This window comes from Diplodia seriata (assembly GCF_021436955.1).
Source record: "Diplodia seriata strain FDS-637 chromosome Unknown scaffold_11, whole genome shotgun sequence".
Taxonomy (NCBI): Eukaryota; Fungi; Ascomycota; class Dothideomycetes; order Botryosphaeriales; family Botryosphaeriaceae; genus Diplodia; species Diplodia seriata.
The window spans coordinates 1,398,207-1,417,068 of record NW_027117318.1 but is presented as its reverse complement, the minus strand read 5'-3'; the positions used below and the strand labels follow the sequence as shown (position 1 = coordinate 1,417,068).

The 18,862-nt window shown below is 57.5% G+C and overlaps 8 protein-coding genes across 8 annotated transcripts; 5 read left to right on the top strand and 3 right to left on the bottom strand.

Moving 5' to 3' along the window:
* Window positions 1-60: 60 nt before the first annotated feature.
* On the top strand, window positions 61-1,624 carry SLS55_010138 (uncharacterized protein; the record flags this gene model as incomplete). Its single annotated transcript, XM_066781527.1, has 2 exons — window positions 61-67; window positions 129-1,624. 2 exons carry the CDS (start codon window positions 61-63, stop codon window positions 1,622-1,624), a joined length of 1,503 nt encoding a protein of 500 aa, XP_066628529.1.
* A 1,753-nt stretch (window positions 1,625-3,377) lies between these two features.
* On the top strand, window positions 3,378-5,297 carry SLS55_010137 (uncharacterized protein; the record flags this gene model as incomplete). The annotated part of the gene is given in 2 exon segments (XM_066781526.1): window positions 3,378-3,383; window positions 3,399-5,297. 2 exon segments carry the CDS (start codon window positions 3,378-3,380, stop codon window positions 5,295-5,297), a joined length of 1,905 nt encoding a protein of 634 aa, XP_066628528.1.
* Window positions 5,298-7,919: 2,622 nt separating this feature from the next.
* On the bottom strand, window positions 7,920-8,565 carry HGT20 (Bifunctional purine biosynthesis protein PurH; the record flags this gene model as incomplete). Its single annotated transcript, XM_066781525.1, is given in 3 exon segments — window positions 7,920-8,521; window positions 8,535-8,541; window positions 8,560-8,565. The coding sequence occupies 3 exon segments, from the start codon at window positions 8,563-8,565 to the stop codon at window positions 7,920-7,922; spliced, it is 615 nt and encodes a 204-aa protein (XP_066628527.1).
* Window positions 8,566-8,717: 152 nt separating this feature from the next.
* Window positions 8,718-9,650, bottom strand: RIB1_1 (GTP cyclohydrolase II; the record flags this gene model as incomplete). The annotated part of the gene is made up of 2 exons (XM_066781524.1): window positions 8,718-9,524; window positions 9,642-9,650. The coding sequence occupies 2 exons, from the start codon at window positions 9,648-9,650 to the stop codon at window positions 8,718-8,720; spliced, it is 816 nt and encodes a 271-aa protein (XP_066628526.1).
* Window positions 9,651-10,427: 777 nt separating this feature from the next.
* On the top strand, window positions 10,428-11,609 carry SSN3 (cyclin-dependent protein kinase; the record flags this gene model as incomplete). The annotated part of the gene is made up of 2 exons (XM_066781523.1): window positions 10,428-10,435; window positions 10,538-11,609. 2 exons carry the CDS (start codon window positions 10,428-10,430, stop codon window positions 11,607-11,609), a joined length of 1,080 nt encoding a protein of 359 aa, XP_066628525.1.
* Window positions 11,610-13,183: 1,574 nt separating this feature from the next.
* Window positions 13,184-14,704, top strand: SLS55_010133 (uncharacterized protein; the record flags this gene model as incomplete). Its single annotated transcript, XM_066781522.1, has 4 exons — window positions 13,184-13,395; window positions 13,453-13,880; window positions 13,945-14,097; window positions 14,286-14,704. The coding sequence occupies 4 exons, from the start codon at window positions 13,184-13,186 to the stop codon at window positions 14,702-14,704; spliced, it is 1,212 nt and encodes a 403-aa protein (XP_066628524.1).
* A 431-nt stretch (window positions 14,705-15,135) lies between these two features.
* SLS55_010132 (uncharacterized protein) lies at window positions 15,136-16,054 on the top strand (the record flags this gene model as incomplete). The annotated part of the gene is made up of 2 exons (XM_066781521.1): window positions 15,136-15,142; window positions 15,432-16,054. The coding sequence occupies 2 exons, from the start codon at window positions 15,136-15,138 to the stop codon at window positions 16,052-16,054; spliced, it is 630 nt and encodes a 209-aa protein (XP_066628523.1).
* Window positions 16,055-18,020: 1,966 nt separating this feature from the next.
* SLS55_010131 (uncharacterized protein) lies at window positions 18,021-18,451 on the bottom strand (the record flags this gene model as incomplete). The annotated part of the gene is made up of 2 exons (XM_066781520.1): window positions 18,021-18,300; window positions 18,447-18,451. 2 exons carry the CDS (start codon window positions 18,449-18,451, stop codon window positions 18,021-18,023), a joined length of 285 nt encoding a protein of 94 aa, XP_066628522.1.
* Window positions 18,452-18,862: the final 411 nt, after the last annotated feature.

Here is an 18,862-nt window from a genome sequence, read left to right as displayed (position 1 = left end):
GTACAAACGCTATGGGCAGTCATTTGTGCTGATTGTACATTAGAGTCAAGCTTGCCAATGATGTCACGTACAAGAGGTGTGTCTTATACTCCGTGCTGCCGTGATATGAGCGGCTTCTATTCTGACAGTGGGAAGGATGACACAGACCATGGCCCGGCTGCAGAAGTTCACGGACTCGGAATACACGCCCTTCATCCGCGCCCTCTTCGGCCTGTCGTCCCTCTCGCCTCTGCCGAAGGAATACTCGGAAGCTGGCCTCGACAAGCTCCAATGGATCGACCCGAGCCTCAATGAGTCGCAAAAGGACGCGATCCGATTCGCAATGGCTTCTAGGGAGGTCGCACTGATTCATGGCCCGCCAGGCACCGGCAAAACTCATACATTGATCGAGCTGATCCTCCAGCTCCTTAAACAGGACCTGCGCCTCCTTGTATGCGGTCCGTCTAATATTTCCGTCGATAATATTGTGGAGAGACTTGCTCCTCACAAAGTCCCCATCATTCGGCTCGGGCATCCCGCCCGGCTGCTGCCGTCGGTGGTGAACCATTCGTTGGACGTTCTCACGCGGACATCGGATGCTGCCGCCATTGTGCAGGACATTAGAAAGGAGATGGACGCGAAGCAGGCGAGTATAAAGAAGACCCGCAACGGACGCGAGCGCAAAGCCATCTATGGCGAGATGAGGGAATTGCGGAAAGACTACCGTGAGCGCGAACGCGGCTGTGTGGACCAGCTGGTCAGGGGCAGCAAAGTGGTCCTCGCAACATTGCACGGCGCGGGGGGCTTCCACCTCAAGGGCCAGCAGTTCGACGTGGTGATCATCGATGAAGCTAGTCAAGCACTGGAGGCGCAGTGCTGGGTTCCCTTGCTGTCAGCAAAGAAGGTAGTTCTGGCCGGTGATCACTTGCAGTTACCCCCGACGATCAAGTCGTTGAATAGCAAAGCGCAAAAGGAGGCCAAACCAAGCGAGAAGAAGGCGCAACAGTCGGCCAAAGGGTTCACGTTGGAGCAGACCCTCTTTGACCGACTGCTGGCGCTGCATGGGCCATCGATAAAGCGCATGCTCACAACACAGTATCGGATGCACGAGAAGATCATGGCCTTCCCGTCGCAAGAGCTGTACGAGTCCAAGCTTATTGCCGCGGACTCAGTCAAAGCGCGCCTCCTGGCAGAGCTGGACTACGAGGTCCAGGAGACCGAGGACACCACGGAGCCCGTGGTGTTCTGGGACACGCAGGGTGGCGACTTTCCGGAGAGGACGGAGGATGAGGACTCGGGCAAGAAGTCGTCGCTATTGGGCGACAGCAAGAGCAACGAGATGGAGGCGGCGCTGGTCCGGTTGCACGTCGGGCAGCTCGTCGAGGCGGGCGTGAGACCGGAGGACATTGCGGTCGTGACACCGTACAATGCGCAGCTGGCAGCGCTGTCTCAACTGCTCAAGGAGCGGTACCCGGGCATCGAGCTGGGCAGCGTGGACGGCTTCCAGGGCCGCGAGAAGGAGGCGGTGATAGTCAGCCTGGTGCGCAGCAACGCGGAGCACGAGGTCGGGTTCCTGGGCGAGAAGAGGCGGCTCAATGGTAAGGCTCGCGTCGCGTTCCAGAAGATGACGATCGTGGCAAGCTGAAACAGTTGCACGGTGCCGAGCGCTGACTGACGCTTTGCAGTGGCCATGACTCGCCCGAAGCGGCACCTCTGCGTGATCGGAGACTCGGAGACGGTGGCACGGTAAGCGGGCTCCTGGCTCCTTGCGTGGGCGCGGACGAGAGGCTGACGGGCGCAGGGGCAGCAAATTCCTCAAGCGCTGGATGGACTTTCTGCAGGAGCATGCGGACCTGCGATATCCGGATGCCGCGGAGCTGTACGGATGAGCGCGAGGGCCGAGCGGGGAAGAGAGCACGGTGGGCCGGCGACCGTGTTGGGCGGCGCACCGGCCGCAAGTGTGCGGTGGCTGCAGCCCCCCCGCTGCTAATTTCAGGACGGCGGGCTGGTATTGGTGCTTGCGCAAGCCGATACCGACGCGGCAGCAGCTCTGGAACGGCAGGCGCCTTTTGACGTGGCGCGCTGGCAGCCTTTGGCGGCGCGCGGAGGTGCAGGGCAGGCCGGCATTGGCGCAGGCACTGGCGCAGGCACTGCGTCGGGTCGGGGTGCCTGGCGGCTGGCGGGCTAGGCGTCACTACTCACTGCCGTTGGCGATCTGCCAGACGTCCAGAAACAGCGCGGCCCCTGCCCGCGCGCCGGCACAGTGGATGTTCTGCATACTCTATGCACAATCCGGCCTCTCTCCCGCCCTGAAACGGTGCTGCCCCTCTTGCCTGAATCGACACCGCGGCGCCATGGCAGTGGCTCGGAGCCTCCCATCTCCACGCGTGGAGCGGGCCGGCAGCGTACGACCGTGTCAGGGCCTGCCCCTGCTCCGCCAGCAATCATGGATGATACATAAGACTCTTGCGCCATCCAGGCACTGCTCTCGCGCCCCTCTCTGCCCTCGTGTCAGTGCAGCGTGCTGGCCCGCCGCTCGTTTGCCGTTTGATTCGATTCTCCTGCTCGCCAGCCGACCCTTCATATCCCACCGCCGCCTCGAGTGTCACCGCGAGCATGCGTACTGCCCCGACCCAGCTGCACGCAACAACTGCATGACGAGATTGCGCCCTGCCGCCACCCGCCAGCTGCTAAAGAGGCCTGCCCCCGCCCGCCATGCAGGACCAGCCGCCGTCCACCGACCGCTCCACCTGGAAGCACGAAGCCATCCGCCGCGGGAACCTGCGAATCACCGGCCCGCCGCCTGCTGATCTGCCGCCTGCCGACGCCGTCGAAGAGGACCAGGACAAGCCCTTGTCGCCCAAGCGCTTCACCGACTCACACGCGCTGGACCTGCGCAGCACCCACTCGTCCACTCGCCGCCGTCTGCTGCGCAAGGCCAGTCTGGACATTGGCCACCGCGTGGGCGTCCATAGCGTGTTCCCCAGCCACAAACGCACCTCGACCGAGATCCAAGAGACGATCATGCAATCCAGCATATCCGTCAGCGGCGCCTCGACTGTGACTCCTACCACCATCGGGCGCCCAAGCAAGCGTCAGAAGCGCGGCTCCTTGAGCGCTGCTTTCAAGCGCATCTTCGGCAGCAAGAGGCGCCTGGAGCGCGAGAGAAGCCGCACCGCCTCTCCGCCGAGGCACGCCTATCACCACAGTGTAAATCCTCGACTCGTGCCGTTGCCTCCCCACGTAGTGCTGACCGTCTGCAGGAACCACAGGTCAGGCGCGTGTCGCCCCCGCGGACCTTCACCACAGAGCCGCGCGTGGGAACCTCAGCTTCAGACGAATTACCTTCATTTACCGAGAACATCGGCCGCGGGACGCCGAACCAACTTCCCTTCCCCATGAACGTCAACGCTCCTCAGGAAGAGAGCAGCGCGCTCGGGTACATCGCATTCAACCAGCTGCGCCCGATCCACCGCCGAAGAGCCACGCTGCCCAGCATGGTGTTCAATTCCACCGATGCCTCGACGCTTTCCGCCGTCTGGAGCGAGTCTGCCAGCAGGCATGAGGATCAGCGCAGTATTAAGGACGAGATCGGCATTGCTGTTTCCGGCCCCGAACATCGCCAAAGCTTCAGCTCGCAAGGGCCACGACGAAGATCCAATCGCAGGTCGCGAAGCGCTGGCGCGTTAGAGGATCTGAGAAGGCTGCATGAACAAGACCCGTCCAATCGCAATAGTATTGTGAGCAGCCTACGGCAAATCAGAACCCCCGGGAGCCGACCGCAGACGTCCCACGTGCCCACCACGGAAGAGGAAGAGGATGTGATCATGCAAGATGAGGTGTTTGAGACTCCAGGCGAGGGCGTGTCGCGGGCCAGCAGCCGTGACACCGTGATGCGTGCCAGCCCACCGCGCAAAGCCTCTTTGGGTGAGCATGATATCCAGGCCTTTGATTTTGGTCCTTGGCGCTCTGTCCACGATTCTCCTGCACTCAACGATTCCCCAGCGCTCAAACAGTTTGAGGCGTCAGCCGACCCGCCGCTTGTTCCGCTGGACGAGCGCATGGAGCGCCTGGAGAGCAACATGCGGTACTTCGATGAATCGTTGCGGCGCTTGCATGGTCGCCAGAACCGACAGACGATCATCCTGGAGAATGCGCCTCTCGGGCGAGGGCACTCCAGGAACTTGAGCACATCGTCGGAAGACTCGCCGCGATACCCCAAACGCCCGTCCATTCCTTTCACCGACTCCCAGCAACAAGTGCCATCTCCAGTCTCACTGACTTCCTCGCCTCATGATTCGCACTTTACTCCGCAACAAGCTAGCTCATCGGTCCAGTCCGGTCAGATGTTCTACTCACCAACACAATACTCTCAGAGCCTCCCTCATCAACGCTTCCCATCCCCCAAGACGTCTCTTCCCAACCTCATGAGCTCTCCGAGCATGACCACCATGAGCAGCACCCCGACAGTGGTCGCCACCGCAGGTCTTCCTCCGCCATCTTCGCATTCCTACACCGAGCAGCACTCGTACGCCCCAGACCAGATGACAGCTCTCTACTCTCTCCTCTATCACGAGCGTGCTGCGCGTAAAGACCTCGAGACGCAGGTTGATGATCTGCGCCGTGAGATGGGTGAGTTGCGTCTACGTGTTGAACGGCAGTATCCACGGAGCCACCCAGACGCGTACAACAGCAACGGCGTGCAACAAAACAGCGGGAGTAACTACTGCTCCAACTCGGAGAAAGCACACGTGACATCCAACATATACAACTACAATGCCTACCCGGGAACCCAAAACGCCTACCCAACACCCTCACCCGACGTCAGCATCCTTCTCGGCACGACAACCACCTCGTCAACCGAGCAGCTTGCCGCCATACACCCTCGCATTTCCCAGCTCAACTACGAAGAGGAAGCGTCCAAGCAGCGCAAGAGCCGTTTTAGTTTCGAGTCCGAGGAGCTCGACCTTCCCGACAGCGGCCGTGCCAGCAAGCGTCACAGCGGCTCCGCCAACAACACCGCTATTCTTGGCGGCGACGGCAGTAGCCCCGGCTCTCAGCGTCAAAGTTTCCTGCGCTACGGAGGACCCGTTGTTGCGGATCGGAGCAGCAGCGTGTACGAGTACGGGTACCCGCCGGACGACGAGACGGAGGTCACCTCTGACGATGCCAAAGCCAGCATGGAGGAGTACCAGACGCCGCTCGAGGAGCCCGAGAGCCCACCGCCGCGGGATGGCGAGGAAGTGTTCACAGGCGTCGGCATCGCCACGAGAAGTCCGCTTCCTGTGCGGAAGATCAGCGTTGGGAAGATGATCTGAGGCCCGGAAGACGGGCAAAGCAATGACAAAAACAACATAGACAAACTCATGGGATAATGGAATATGGCCACTAACAACAACAACATCAACATCAACAAAACGGCGTTCAAGGAGTTGCATCACAGCGTCGGCTGGGATACACGAGTTTCCTACTTCACTTCTCTCTTTCTCTTCTACTCCAACCCACTGACTAATGCCTTTGCTATGGACCGAGGAGTACCTTGAGTCCTTTTCTTTTGTTCTCTTTTTGATTGATTGTTTGCTCCGCCTTCGTCGCGTGAGTTGCGCACACACAGCCAGCAAGTCTTGGCCTCTCGCTTTTGGAGCGAGCGTGTGAGAGTAAGATACCCTAGCGTTTCTTTGCTATCATCTTGCATTTTCAGCGAACTTCCAATCTTCTTGTCTCTATTGTCTACATATAAGTCTTATTTAGAGGTGGTCAATGGGTTTCTCTGGCACATAGAGGGAAATGGTCAAGGATTTCTGAGATGAATGTCTGTGCTCGCAATTGTGATGTTCATTCTCATGGTTCATTGCTGACTGAGCTTCGATGGTCGTATTTGCATGTGAAATGACCCGGCTTGTTGCGTGATCGTATTTGCTGCTCGGCATGATCGGTAAATGCAACCATCCAAAATAAACTGAGACGTAGCCAATGCCTTAGTGACGTTGCGATCTGCGGCTGAGAAACTAGCAAGTCACATCGGCTTACGTGTGTGTGCTTGCGGGGTTCCGCGCGGGAGGAACCGCAAATCCTGTTAGAGCAACGTGACTAGCGTTGCTATTGGCCTTGACTGACTTTCTTTTTCTAGAGCCTTGTGCCGTTCTCCTGGATCCAAGCGTCCCTTGGCGTCAATTCGTAGGCACGTATCAGAAGCCATATCATTATGATTCGTCGATCACGCTGCTCTCTTGCGGCTCTATGCATAAAGCTTTTGCAGCCAAATGTTGTCGCGGGAGATGCCGATACAGGGATTAAGGCCGTTTGATCACCGCTTAGGGACAATTACTCTTCCATACTATCACCATTGTCATACGGCGCCTCATCAAACGTTGTCGTTTCACTTACAGCGGACCCTGTTTGTGCATGCAGTTGCCGAAGTCATGGATTCCGACAAAACTGCTACATACACGTATTTCGGTGTCACACAGCAATGCAGATCCCCTCACCCGCTCAATCCAGACATATCTGGAGTCGGCGTGAGTGACCTCTTTGCTATCCGTCCATGCCGCTAGCTGATTTATCGGTCTCAAGGTGTTCTGGTCACACATGGCCACCGCCATTTTGACAATTGGAACAGTGATCATGGCATACCTTTGCAACTGCCTCCCTATACCAAGCAACCGGATGGACCTTGTTGACGATTTGCTCACCTCAAGTATCCAGAGTGGCTGTTTCCGGGGCTTGAGGTACACTTCGTCGTTCAGAAGTGGCTCTCCATGCGTGTGACGGCTCCAAGTAGGGCTCTCGGTATGATTTCCGGACATCGAAATCTTGAAAGACGCCGCGAGATCCAGGAAGTTTGGTCAAATAGCGTCGAACGATTCATCCTGGCTATGAGCGACCAGCAATTGATCACAGGTATCACCCTCCTCGTGGCCCTTTATCCCAAGCGCTGCTCCATTTCAGTCTACGATTACTACATGGCGTCCATTCAAGCCTGGTTCTCGTCAACGACACACCTTGCCACAATCACCGTTCTACCACGATACTTCGATCAGAACAATACCATGCGAAATCTCCGCGCTCTCCTTATCGTCGGCTTGGTACGCCGATGCGTTCAATCTGAGGATAAGTGGGGATTTGGGCAGCTGACTCCCCTTTGCTTCTTGATGCTTCCTGTCATCAACGGAGTCCAAGCATATACTGGCCAAGTCATTTGTGGCTGCATGGTTGCATTCCGAAACTAACGTGCTTCCAGGAACCAAGGCTCGGTATCCAACACCAGCGATGTTTTTGACATACGATCAACACCCTGCAGTGCCTTCGCAAGCTGACTAAACAATGAGTATTGAAAGTTGTCACGACGAGGGCCAGGGCCATCTACCCGAGAACAACTCTCTTTGTGTCCCGCCGTGGTCCAGAAGACAATAAATTCTCATACTTTTGCTTATTATCCTTATCACTTTGGCCATAACTCTGTGGTTTGCCGTTGCTATAGGGATTGACTGGTACGTTTGTTGGCCGTTTGCTCCTGAGCTTCTCATAGGCTGGGTGAGATTCCTGTACTTCCTCGGTGTGATTCTTCCGGAGGGGTTTGAGCTTCGGCAGGCCAACAGAGTTCATTCTCGAAATGCCCGAGCACTTGTGACACAGGCAGGAGTCTTTCAAGGGACGAATAGCCTTTCCCTCAGTACGCAGCTATCATGAATGCGAACGACGGACCTCTCCAGACGCCCATGACCGTCTTGGGTTGTGATACGGAACCTGAGGTGAAGCATTCACACGGCGTCTACAACAGGCCATGGGTGTAGTTTGATGGATCCTCGAAGGAAATTTTGGCGATTTATTTTCAAGAGCACATCTAAGCTAGGATGATAGAAGTGACAAAAGCAATGGCACGTGCAGATCCGAAGAATATATCAAGAACAACATAGCCGTCACTTACGATTGCACATTAATCAATCCTCTCGCCTAGCGGGATGCCTTCCCCATACTTCATCCGCATCCTTCTTCCCTTTTGTCTCAGGCACCACCAAGGCAACAAACGCCCCAAACCCAACAGCCAGCGCCGTGAAGATGAAGAATACGTATCCGCCCATCTTAGCGTTGAGAATAGGGAAAAACTGTGCTACGACGAACGTTGCAATCCAGTTTGCAGCAAGCGCCCAGCTTTGGGTGGCACCAACGGCGTTGGGGCCCACAAGCTCGGATGCGAGGATGAAAGGGACAGGGCCGAGGCCAAGAGCGAAAGAGGAAACGAAGGCGACGACGGCGATGATAGACAGAATGGGGATAACGCGAATGATGGAGATGCCGAGGAGCAGTGCAGAGGTGCCCATACCGGCGATGGAGCTAATGAGGCAAGTCTTGCGGCCGAGGCGCTCGATGAGCGGGGCACAACCGGTGGTGACGACAATGTTGACAGCCGAGACGAACAGGTTGAGGAGGGCGCTGTTGGCGGAAAGGAGGGTAGAGAGGAGAGAGACGCCGTACATTATGATGGTGTTGATGCCTAGTGAATTGTCAATGCCATGCTCGCCAAGTGCGTACAGCGGGTATGCTGAGAGACCTACCTGAGAACTGCTGTGCAACCATGACGACCATGATTGCAAAGGTAGCTTTCTTCGTGTCTGGGTGCTTAAGGACTTGGAACATGCTGAGGCTCTCCCTAGAAGTCTTGTCCCTGGACGCGCCGCTATGAAGAGAGGCACGATCCTCACTATGAAGCAAGGTTTCCTCCTCGTCTTCCGAGCGTGTCAGCAGGAATTCGGTGATACAGGGGATGAAGATGCTATACCACTCATCTGATCAACGTTGTCGACGCCCCATCCGCTAATCTCCTCAGTGATGTTGGCGTCAGATCCCCGAAGCCTGCGGAGATTCTTTTTGGCTGCGGATGGATGGCCCTGGTCCGCCAGCCATTTCGGACTCTCAATGCCAATAACCAGGCCGGCAGCCTGAACAATGCCGACGATGCCACCGACCGCGAGAATAACTCTCCACATGGAATCATGGCTCAGGAAATAGCCAAGGAGCTGGGTCAGAAGAATGCCACAGTTGCATGTGATTTGGGTGAAAGCACCAAAGAAACCCCGCTCGGCGGGCGGCGCAATCTCCGAGATGTAGATGGGCACTACAACAACGGCTGCGCCAGCACCTATGCCTGAAATGAAGCGACCGAGTGCGAGGACGCCGGTGTTAAGGGAAAAGGCTTCAAACACAGGGCCAATCACAAAGAAGACGGTGGTGAGCTGCATGCATCTCAAGCGTCCATACTTGGAGGCTACAGGGCCGGAGGACAGGGCGCCGAGGAGGCCGCCAAGGGTGAAGATGGAGCTGACGAGCCCCCATTGGGCAGGATCCATGGGCATACATTGGGGCAGCCTGGAGACAGCGGAGGCATCGACGGCCTTCTTGCATCTGATGACGTCCTCGGGGGCGTTGAGCTCGGCCAGATGGAAACCAAAGAGCAAAGGACCCAGCGTGGCAATGGAGAGAATGAAGAGAAAGTAGCCGGTCAGATCCTTGGCCCAATCCATGGCGATGGTAGAATCGGAGCGCTCCTGTCAACACGAGTCGAGATACTGATAGAGTCAGATGGGAGTCTAGAGTCAGGGAGATGACCAAAGCGAGGCAGCACGGGTGCAGCAGCACGCAGCCGCCACGGGAGAATCGGTCACTTGAAACATGGTGGTGGTGCTGCTGCCGGCTTGTCGTGCAGCGTCGGACGGAGGGCGCTCGGGGTGGAGTGGCCCGTGGCCAGAGCGGAAAGCAGGGCGGAAAAGCAAAAGGAGGCGACGTACCGGCGGCGGCGCGGTCGGACAGGCACGCCTGGGGGCAGCTGCAGCTGGAGCGGAGCAGACAGTGTTGGGCTTTGCGGTGGTTGGGGCAGCTAGGGGGCAGGAAGGCGACGGGACTGGGCCAGGCAGGCGTGGTTGAGGGCGGTTGCCGGTGGAAGGCGCGGCTGCGTTGGCTGCGGCCAGCGGGGGCAAGTGCGCGGCGAGTGACGCGAAGGCTCCACGCATCCCCAGCTGCAGCTGCAAACGAAGTCGCCCGCCGCCGCCACCGCCCTGACTCCCGCAGACCCGCCGCCGGGGCCTCTTGGAAGCATCGAGCCGCCCAGCATGGCGCCGCTGTCCCCAGACCCGCGTTCCCAGCCCTCGTCCGCCGCAGCCCTGTCCGTGTCCGCCAGCACCGGCCCGCAGGCAGCGTATAACGGTCGGTGCGATCAGCTTACCGCGCCCTCCCTCCAGCAGATCTTCCCTTCCTGTTGAAGAAGCCTGACTCCCGCCCGCGCGCCCCGACTCGCCGCCCGTCGCACCGCAGTCGTCGGCCTCTTGCATATCTGTCCTAACTTCCCCCAGGCTCGTCCCAGGACGCCGCCACCATGCTCCACGGCGGCTACACGAGCAAGAAACGCGTCCAGGAGCGCTACAAAATCCTCGGCTTCATCAGCAGTGGCACCTATGGCCGCGTCTTCAAGGCCCAGAGCCGCACCGGCCAGCCCGGCCTGTTCGCCATCAAGAAGTACGTCCTGCCCGTCAAGCCAGCCGACAAGCCCGCTGACCCCCGCCAGGTTCAAGCCCGACAAGGAGGGAGAGATCCAGTACACGGGCATTTCCCAGTCCGCCATCCGCGAGATGGCCCTGTGCACCGAGCTGTCCCACCCCAACGTTGTGCACACCGTCGAGATCATCCTCGAGGACAAGTGCATTTTCATTGTGTTCGAGTATGCCGAGCATGACCTGCTGCAGATAGTCCATCATCACACCCAGAACCCGCGCCAGCCCATCCCTGCCAAGACCATCCAATCCATTCTGTGGCAACTACTCAAAGGCCTCCATTACCTCCACCAGAACTGGGTCATGCACCGCGATCTGAAGCCTGCCAACATCATGGTCACCGGCAAGGGAGCCGTCAAAATCGGTGACCTGGGCCTCGCCAGGCTTTTCTATAAGCCACTAGGATCTCTTTACAGCGGCGACAAGGTAGTCGTCACCATCTGGTACCGTGCACCTGAGCTCCTCCTGGGCAGTCGCCATTACACGCCCGCTGTGGACTTGTGGGCTGTGGGCTGCATCTTTGCCGAGCTTCTTGCCTTGCGACCGATTTTCAAGGGTGAAGAAGCCAAGCTCGACAATAAGAAACAGCCGCCTTTCCAACGCAATCAGATGCAGAAGATTGTCGAGATCTTGGGCATGCCTAGAGCCGAGGACTGGCCGCTGCTCCGTGCCATGCCAGAGTATACTCAGCTTCCCACTCTCGCAGCCGGAAATCCACGCGTCAACCGACCCATGGGGCTGCGGGGGTGGTATGACTCCTGCACGAAGTCGAACAACTATCCGGATGGGCCTGGAAATTCTCCTGGTCCGGAAGGATTCTCCCTGCTTCAAGGCCTTTTGGAGTACGACCCGCAGAAGCGTCTCACAGCCGAGAAGGCGCTCAAGCATCCTTACTTCAAGGTTGGCCTGCCCGACGGCCAGACACCAAGCGACAATTGCTTCGCCGGTTCGAGCATTGACTACCCGCGGCGTGCTGTCAAGGCAGACGATAATGACATTCGGACCGGAAGCTTGTCAGGCACGAAGAGAAGCGGATTACCTGACGACTCGCTGCTGAGGCCAACAAAGAGGCTCAAGGAGGTCTGATTCGCAACAACAGACAGACCTCTATTCAGCCGCTTTGTTGGTTTCTGTCTTTCGTGTGCTAATGTTTATACTTGAGCTTAGTCCGCACAAGAACGTGAAGATCCTGCGCCCACATCCCCACACGAAGGATATTACGACCCCATGGCCGCATTCAGGTACCGTGGGCCAAGTCCCTATGTCTTTGAGATGAGCAATGAACCAGAATCTCCTCCCGGGGGATATGGGCATGGTCTTCTCCGAGCTCCAGCCCAATCCCGATCTGGAGTAGAAGACATGTCCATGTTGCCGTCTGGACACATTGGTCTAGCATCCTATGACCCTAGAAGGTTTCATGCTGCGAGCACGCCACCTAGGCTTGATTGTGCCGAAGGGGTAGACAAAGTTGAAGGGAAACCCAGTCAAGGCGACACGTAAAGTGTTGTGAACAAGAAAATCAAAGATGCTCAGGCGGGAAGGGCATCACACGATGTTCCTTGATGCACTTCCTTTGTGCCATGGTGGCGTTGTTTTGTTTTGGGTCGGCCTCATACGGAACCCTGGATTTGGTGGTCAAGAGTGATCGCACATGGCATTGATACTACATTCGCGCTAAGACAGAGGACTGTTGGGCAGCATAACTGTGCAACAGAGGTTAGAAGACCAACTGCTAATAGTGTTGTTGACATGAATATAGCACCGTGCGGCTTTTCGGTCAGAGACCATCTGCATGGGGTGAGGATTGAATTTCGGGTTTCTGGTTGCGCAGACATGGCAAAGTTGCCCGTGGTATGGTCAGCTGATTCCCTATCCACAAAGCTCCGGGACTAAAGCTAGTTGAAAGGTCGGCCGGGCGGCGCTTCTGTCTGCGCCATAACGCCTATCGATTATTATCCCCGAGCGGAAGCGCAGGACATCATAAGGTTTAATCCGAACCTCGGCTGAGTAAGAAAGCGCTGCGACACGCACGCAAGCAACGAGCAGAGCTCCACAGCAACGCACGGATGGACCATTGAGAGCAGCCGGCTTGTCAGCGAGCAAGTGGCGGAGAAAAAATGGTCGTGGGGAACGGAAAAGCACGATCCAATCCGTCGGATTTAGGCGGCTAAGACGTGCAGATGTGGGGTTGCCGGCCAGAGCATTCGCCCTTGCGGATGATTGACCGTCGTCCATCATCCCTGCTCACGCCGTCACCATCCTTCCGCTCGAACAACGAAAGACGATGGCGGCCACGTGCGGGCAGGCGCGCACTGCCCTTTTCCGGCAAAAGCTGCATCGAATCCGATCCGAGCGGCTGACGTACCCGCACTGCTACGCCCCATTCCCAAATCCAACTCTCGCCGAGGACATCCCGCTTTTATGGTCCACTGCCGTTCGGAGGAGGATCCAATTATGACGGCGAACTGGCTCTTCCTCCGCAGGAGCTAAGGAAGGGCAGGGTCCAAGCAGCCCCCTCCTCTGCTGAGCTTCTTATTAACTGCTGTCGCGCCTTTGCTTACCCCTCATCTTGTCCCGTCTCCGTGGCTTGAAAATACCAAGGTTGTTGCTCATGTTCGTGGTACTACTTGCAATCGCTTACCCGTTGCACCAGAAAAACCATGTCTACGACACTGCACCGCAACCCGCCGTTCCGCGCTGAACACCTCGGCTCGCTCCTGCGCCCCAAGGATCTCCTCGACAAGAAGGCCGAGGTTCAGGAAGGCAAAGCTCAGGCTGCGGACCTGAAGCCTCTGGAAGATGCTGCCATCAAGGACATCGTGGCCAAGCAGCAGGAATGGGGCTACCGTGCTCTGAGCGATGGCGAGTACCGGTAGAATTTCCGAGCAAGCAAAGAGCACCAATGGCGGATCGCTAACTCCCGCTATAGTCGGCACATGTTCTGGGGCTCCTTCTTCCCCGGTCTGGACGGCATGAAGGAGGTGCAGCAGCCGTCGCTCGACATGTTCCGTACCTACGTGCCCGACATGGCCGCCTTCCTCGAGACCAACCACGTCCCCGGCGAGACGGTCATCTGCACGGGCAAGATCAGGCACACCGGCCAGAGCACCTATGTCGACCAGGTCGAGTACCTCAAGACGCTGCTGCCCAAGGAGCGGTGGGGTGAGATTAAGCTCACGCTCGCGGCCCCGAACTGGTACCACCTGCGCTACAGGGAGGGCCAGGCCTACCCGGCAGATGTGTACAGCAGCGACGAGGAGTACTTCGCCGACATTGCGAAGGCGTACCAGACCGAGCTGGACATTTTGTACAAGGCGGGCCTGCGCAACGTGCAGTATGACGACCCGAACCTGGCTTGTGAGTGGCTGTCCGCCTACGTTTCGCAAAAGACTCGACCACTGATACCTCTGCGATTCCACAGACTTCTGCTCGGAGAAGATGCTTCAGGGATGGAAGGAGGATGGGCGGAACAAGTACTCGGCGGACGAGCTGCTTGACGTTTACATCAAGCTGTACAACGACTGCATTTCCAAAGCGCCGGCCGACATGCACGTCGGCATCCACCTGTGCAGAGGTAAACACGACCCAGCTGCGCGTCACCTTGCCCCTCACGCCCTTGCTTGCCCCCAGGCCCAGACCAACACGCACAGCCCCGCATATGCGCCCCCGTCGACCCCACACTTGCACACCCAAACCCCGCTTCCAAACATCATACTTGCGTAGTGCATTGTGCTGACCCATGCTCTTGACGTGCGTCCGCAGGCAACTTCATCGGCTCGCGCCACTTCGCCGAGGGCGCCTACGACCGCATCGCGACCAAGCTCTTCCGCGACCTGAACATGCAGACCTACTACCTCGAGTACGACACTCCACGCGCGGGCGGCTTCGCGCCGCTGGCGGAGCTGCCGGCCAACAAGAACGTTATCCTCGGCGTTGTGACGTCCAAGTTCCCGGAGATGGAGGACAAGGAGGAGATGAAGCGCCGCATCTACGAGGCCGCAGACGTCATGGCCAAGGGCGCCGGCCAGAGCAAGGAGGAGGCGCTGAACCGCATCGGCGTCAGCCCCCAGTGCGGCTTCGCCAGCCACGCGAGCGGCAACCTGATCGATCACGAGGGCATGGCGAAGAAGTTGAAGCTGGTCAGGCAAATTGCTGATGAGGTGTGGCCCGGCCAGCCATGAAGAGGTGAAGTAGAGAAGGATAAACCGTGGATGAGAGAGAAAGAATTAAGGTAGGTCGGACAGACAAGAAGGTGTAGACCGGGCGCGGGAGGATGCATGTCAGCTTCAACACTGACACACCGGTGTTGCATGGGATCAGAGCGTAAAATGTTTCAACCGCGACGTAGGTGAAGAAGGGCGCGCTGTGTTTGTACTTGATATACCAATCGATTGCTGCATCCAAATGTTGACCCATGTGACGTCACGTGCTTGGTGATACCGGCTCGCTTGCCAAGAAATCCTGTCTCACCGTTTCACCGGCCACGACAACACAGCACCTGCCTCCAATGTTAATTCCCTGACTCGACCCAAATCTTTGTCCTTCGAGGCAAGAAAGCGCTCGATCGTGCCATGCACAGATAGCACCGTCGTGACCGATACAACTCAACATCATGTCGCGTCCGGCCGCAGCGCGTAAAGCGCCCAAGGGCGAGTACATCGAGACGGTGAGTAGAAGCTCAATCGCAAACCACACTGCAACCCTAGAGACTGCTTTTCCTTTCATTTTTCTTACAACTTCATCGATCTCCGTTCCGCATAGCTAGACCTTAGTCCATTTCTGTTTCTGTTTATTCTACTGGCGCGCGAACTCCCCAAGCGCTCCAACCCTGCTGCCCAATTCCTCCCCATAGTCCATCTCTACCGGCAATCACACTGAACCCGCCCACCCAGGACTCCGGCAACAAAGTCTCGCGCAAGGCCCACATCTCAGGCACCGCCAACATCACCCTCGGCGGCAAAACCGTCATCATGGCCGACGTGCACCTCCGCGGCGACCTCCACCGGCTCAAAAGCTCGCACACGACAACCAGCGGCGGCGGCGCTGACGCCGAAACGTCAACAACGAAAGCCAGCTCAGCACCATCCAGCTCCGCCAACGCCATCAGCATCGGGCGCTGCACCGTCATCGGGCCGGGCTGCGTCATCAAGCCGCCGGCGCGCGTGTCGCGCGGGCAGCTGTCGTACTACCCGATGAAGATCGGCGACAACGTCTTCGTCGGCGCGGGCTCGCACGTCTCGGCCGCCAGCGTCAGCAGCCACGTCCACGTCGGCCCCGGCTGCGTGCTCGAGCCCTTCTGCATCGTCCGCGACAACGTCAAGATCCTGCCCCGCTCCGTCGTCCCCGCCAACATGGTCATCCCGTCGAATTCCATCGTCGGCGGCCGCCCCGCCCGCGTTGTTGGTGAGCTTGGCGAGGGTTGGGGCGTCGCGGCCGGCGGTGGCGGTGGCGGCGAGGGCGGCCCGATGGGCCAGGGTGAGGTCTGGGTTGAGGGCGGGGATCTGAGGGAGTTGGTTAGGAGTGTGAAATGATGAGAGAAGGGAGGGGTGTGTGTGTGGATTGTTCTTCTTCCCCGTTGTCGGTCAGGGAGATGGGCAGCATCGGGTGAAGTAACGGGCAACGGGGGTTTACGTTTCCGTTTTTGTCTTCTTCATCCGGGATAATCCAATATTGCGCGGGCGTTGGTCAAGGCACAAGGCATGGTCTCTGATAGCTTTGAGATCCCCAAGAGGTCCCTCGTCATTCAGCGATTTCCTCAAACAGGTTAACAAGCGAGACTTTAGTAGACGACATAAACAGACAGCAATAACCGATTGCTACTGACAGTATGATGTAAATACAAACGGCTTTACTTTCACGCCTCCAGAAACCTCTACTTGCCATGGTAGCATTGTATAATTTACCAGAATTCCCGTTTATACTTCATGTAGTCATAACGGTCTAGTCGGCGGACTAGTAAGATACGTACTAGAGTTGGAGTCGTTTGTATAGATAAGGTCATTAAGAAAGCAGTGCTATAATGAGTATAAAATGCGGTAGATTTCTCGCGTGATTCTGTAGATATATCTATGCTCGTTCTCACCTAGAAGGGGTGTACTAGCTCTATATGTATTGGGAATAGAAAGCAGCTACCGAAATCTTTGACAATGGCCGACCCGGGACAATGGTGCCGAATCATCTTCCTACCTTGAATGACAACACCTACACAAGCAGTCAGTTCAGGATCTTGAACCACAATACACAGGCTACTCACATCGTTTTTCCCGACAGCGACTGGGTCGTCTTCCGCGACCTTTATGCCACCTGTAGTTTCGGCGTACGCCAGGGGTGCATCGCCCATGACCTTGCGATACACGTCGCCGACAGTGGAGTTCCTGTATTATGTCAGCAAACGTAGTCCGGAATAAGCCTTAACCAAGTGACATGAAAGGAGAACCCATACTTCTTGACCAAGACGCAGTCTCTGAACACCGCTTTATCCTGGGAGCCAGACGCGAAGCTGTGGATGTTGCGAACGGGGAAGACGGGCACCAGGCCAAGCAGCTCCGCCGCACGACTCAGCACCTGAACGACACCCGTGCTGCCGAATCGGTAAAGCACCATGTCCTTCAAGTTCTCGATTCGCCTGATTTATTGTGAGCTAACAGTCACAATTGAGGAATAGTAGCAGGCATACTGCGTCAGTTTCTCATCCATTTCTTTCAGATCGCCGCCTTCCGGGTCGCCATCCGCGATAAGGTCCTCTCTCGTGTCGACAAATTCGCTGCCTTCGGTGTATCTGATGTAACCTTGCTTCGCTAGACGGCGGAGGAAAACTTCGCTGATGGCGGAGCACAGGACAATCGTCTTCGGATCTTGCTGTTTTGCTATCTTGGCGATGTTCTAAATAAAGAAAAGATCAGTACCACTTGATCCCTACCACCGGTAGACCAGGATCGTCCTTACCTTATCTGCATCAGGGTGATCGATTTTGTTCAGCGCTATCACGGTTGGGAATTTCTCGTCCGTGAAGGCATGGACGACCTGCTCAATTGTCTCATTCGACCAGTCCTGCAGAGGTTCCTTGATCTGTAGCCTGTCCAGACACCTTTGGACTACGGAAGAGGTACTACCGTAACCAGAGAATTGGTTCTGCAGGGTCTCGACAGCCGTCGCCTCTATACCGACAATTAGAAATCGCGGGCGTCTCCTCGCGGAAAGGTGGACATGGAAACTCACTTACGGCAACGTGCCGTCGTTTTATCGAGCCCCTACAACCGCGGTCAGCTGTCATCCACCCAGCACTTCGCCAGCCCGTTGTGCGTACCATTTCTCCATGAGGTTACCCTGAATCCACCGCACGATTTCGAATCGCAGCCACTCGATATCTTTCGAAGGGTCATATCCTCTCGTCGCCTTGCCTACCCAACGCATCAGCGACCCATGTCTCAACCCTTCCCTAGCCCTCCGTCTTTCGGTCCGAGCGTTCCCGAGACAAAAAAGATATGGAACCAATCCTCACGACTTACCCTCCGCATCCGTCGTCCCGCTCACGTCCACCACGTGTACCAGCGCGTCCGCATGTCTCAGATCGTCCAAGAACCGGTTCCCCAGCCCCTTGCCCATGTGCGCGCCGGGCACCAAGCCGGCGACATCCAGCAGCTCGATGGGCACGCTGCGGCGCCCGTCGACGCAGGCGCCGTAGTTGGGCTTGCACTTGTCCGACACGCCGAGGCGCGCGCACGCGCACTCGATCTGCAGATAGCCGATTGCGCGCTGCGGGTCGATGGTCGTGAAACTTTATTCATATCGGAATGAGCTCGTGAAGCTGGCTGGAGGGAGAGGGTTTCGTAGTTCGTGGTGCGGTCGGGGTATGGCCGCATGGTCTGTCGGGGGTCCGGTGGGGTGACTTACGGGAAATTTCCTGAGAAGCTGTTAGCAGACGGCATTGTGCGGGAGGAGCGGGAAGGGGACAACAACGCTACTGACCGACTTTGGAGGTGGCGTCTGTCAAACTATCGCAGCGGAAGCAAGCTTCAGCGGCTGGTCCCTTCCTCATGCTGGCACATTTTTTGGGGGCGGTGGAAGCGGGGCGCACCTGTTCAGCGTCGTGGACTTGCCCGACGACGGTTTGCCGACTAGGCCGATGAGAGGGTCGCGAGGCATTGCTGGTCAATTGCGCAAGTCGGTCTGGGAGGCAGCGAGGGTGGTGTTCGACGTGCGTGGTGCGAGACGCGAGTTGCTGCAGCGCGATGCCGTCACCCGCCGCGACTTAACGAAAGATTCGCTGTATCGATAAGGCTGCCGGCATGCCTAAGGCACCGACGAACCCCGGTCTCGGGCGGCGTCGGCGTATGTCT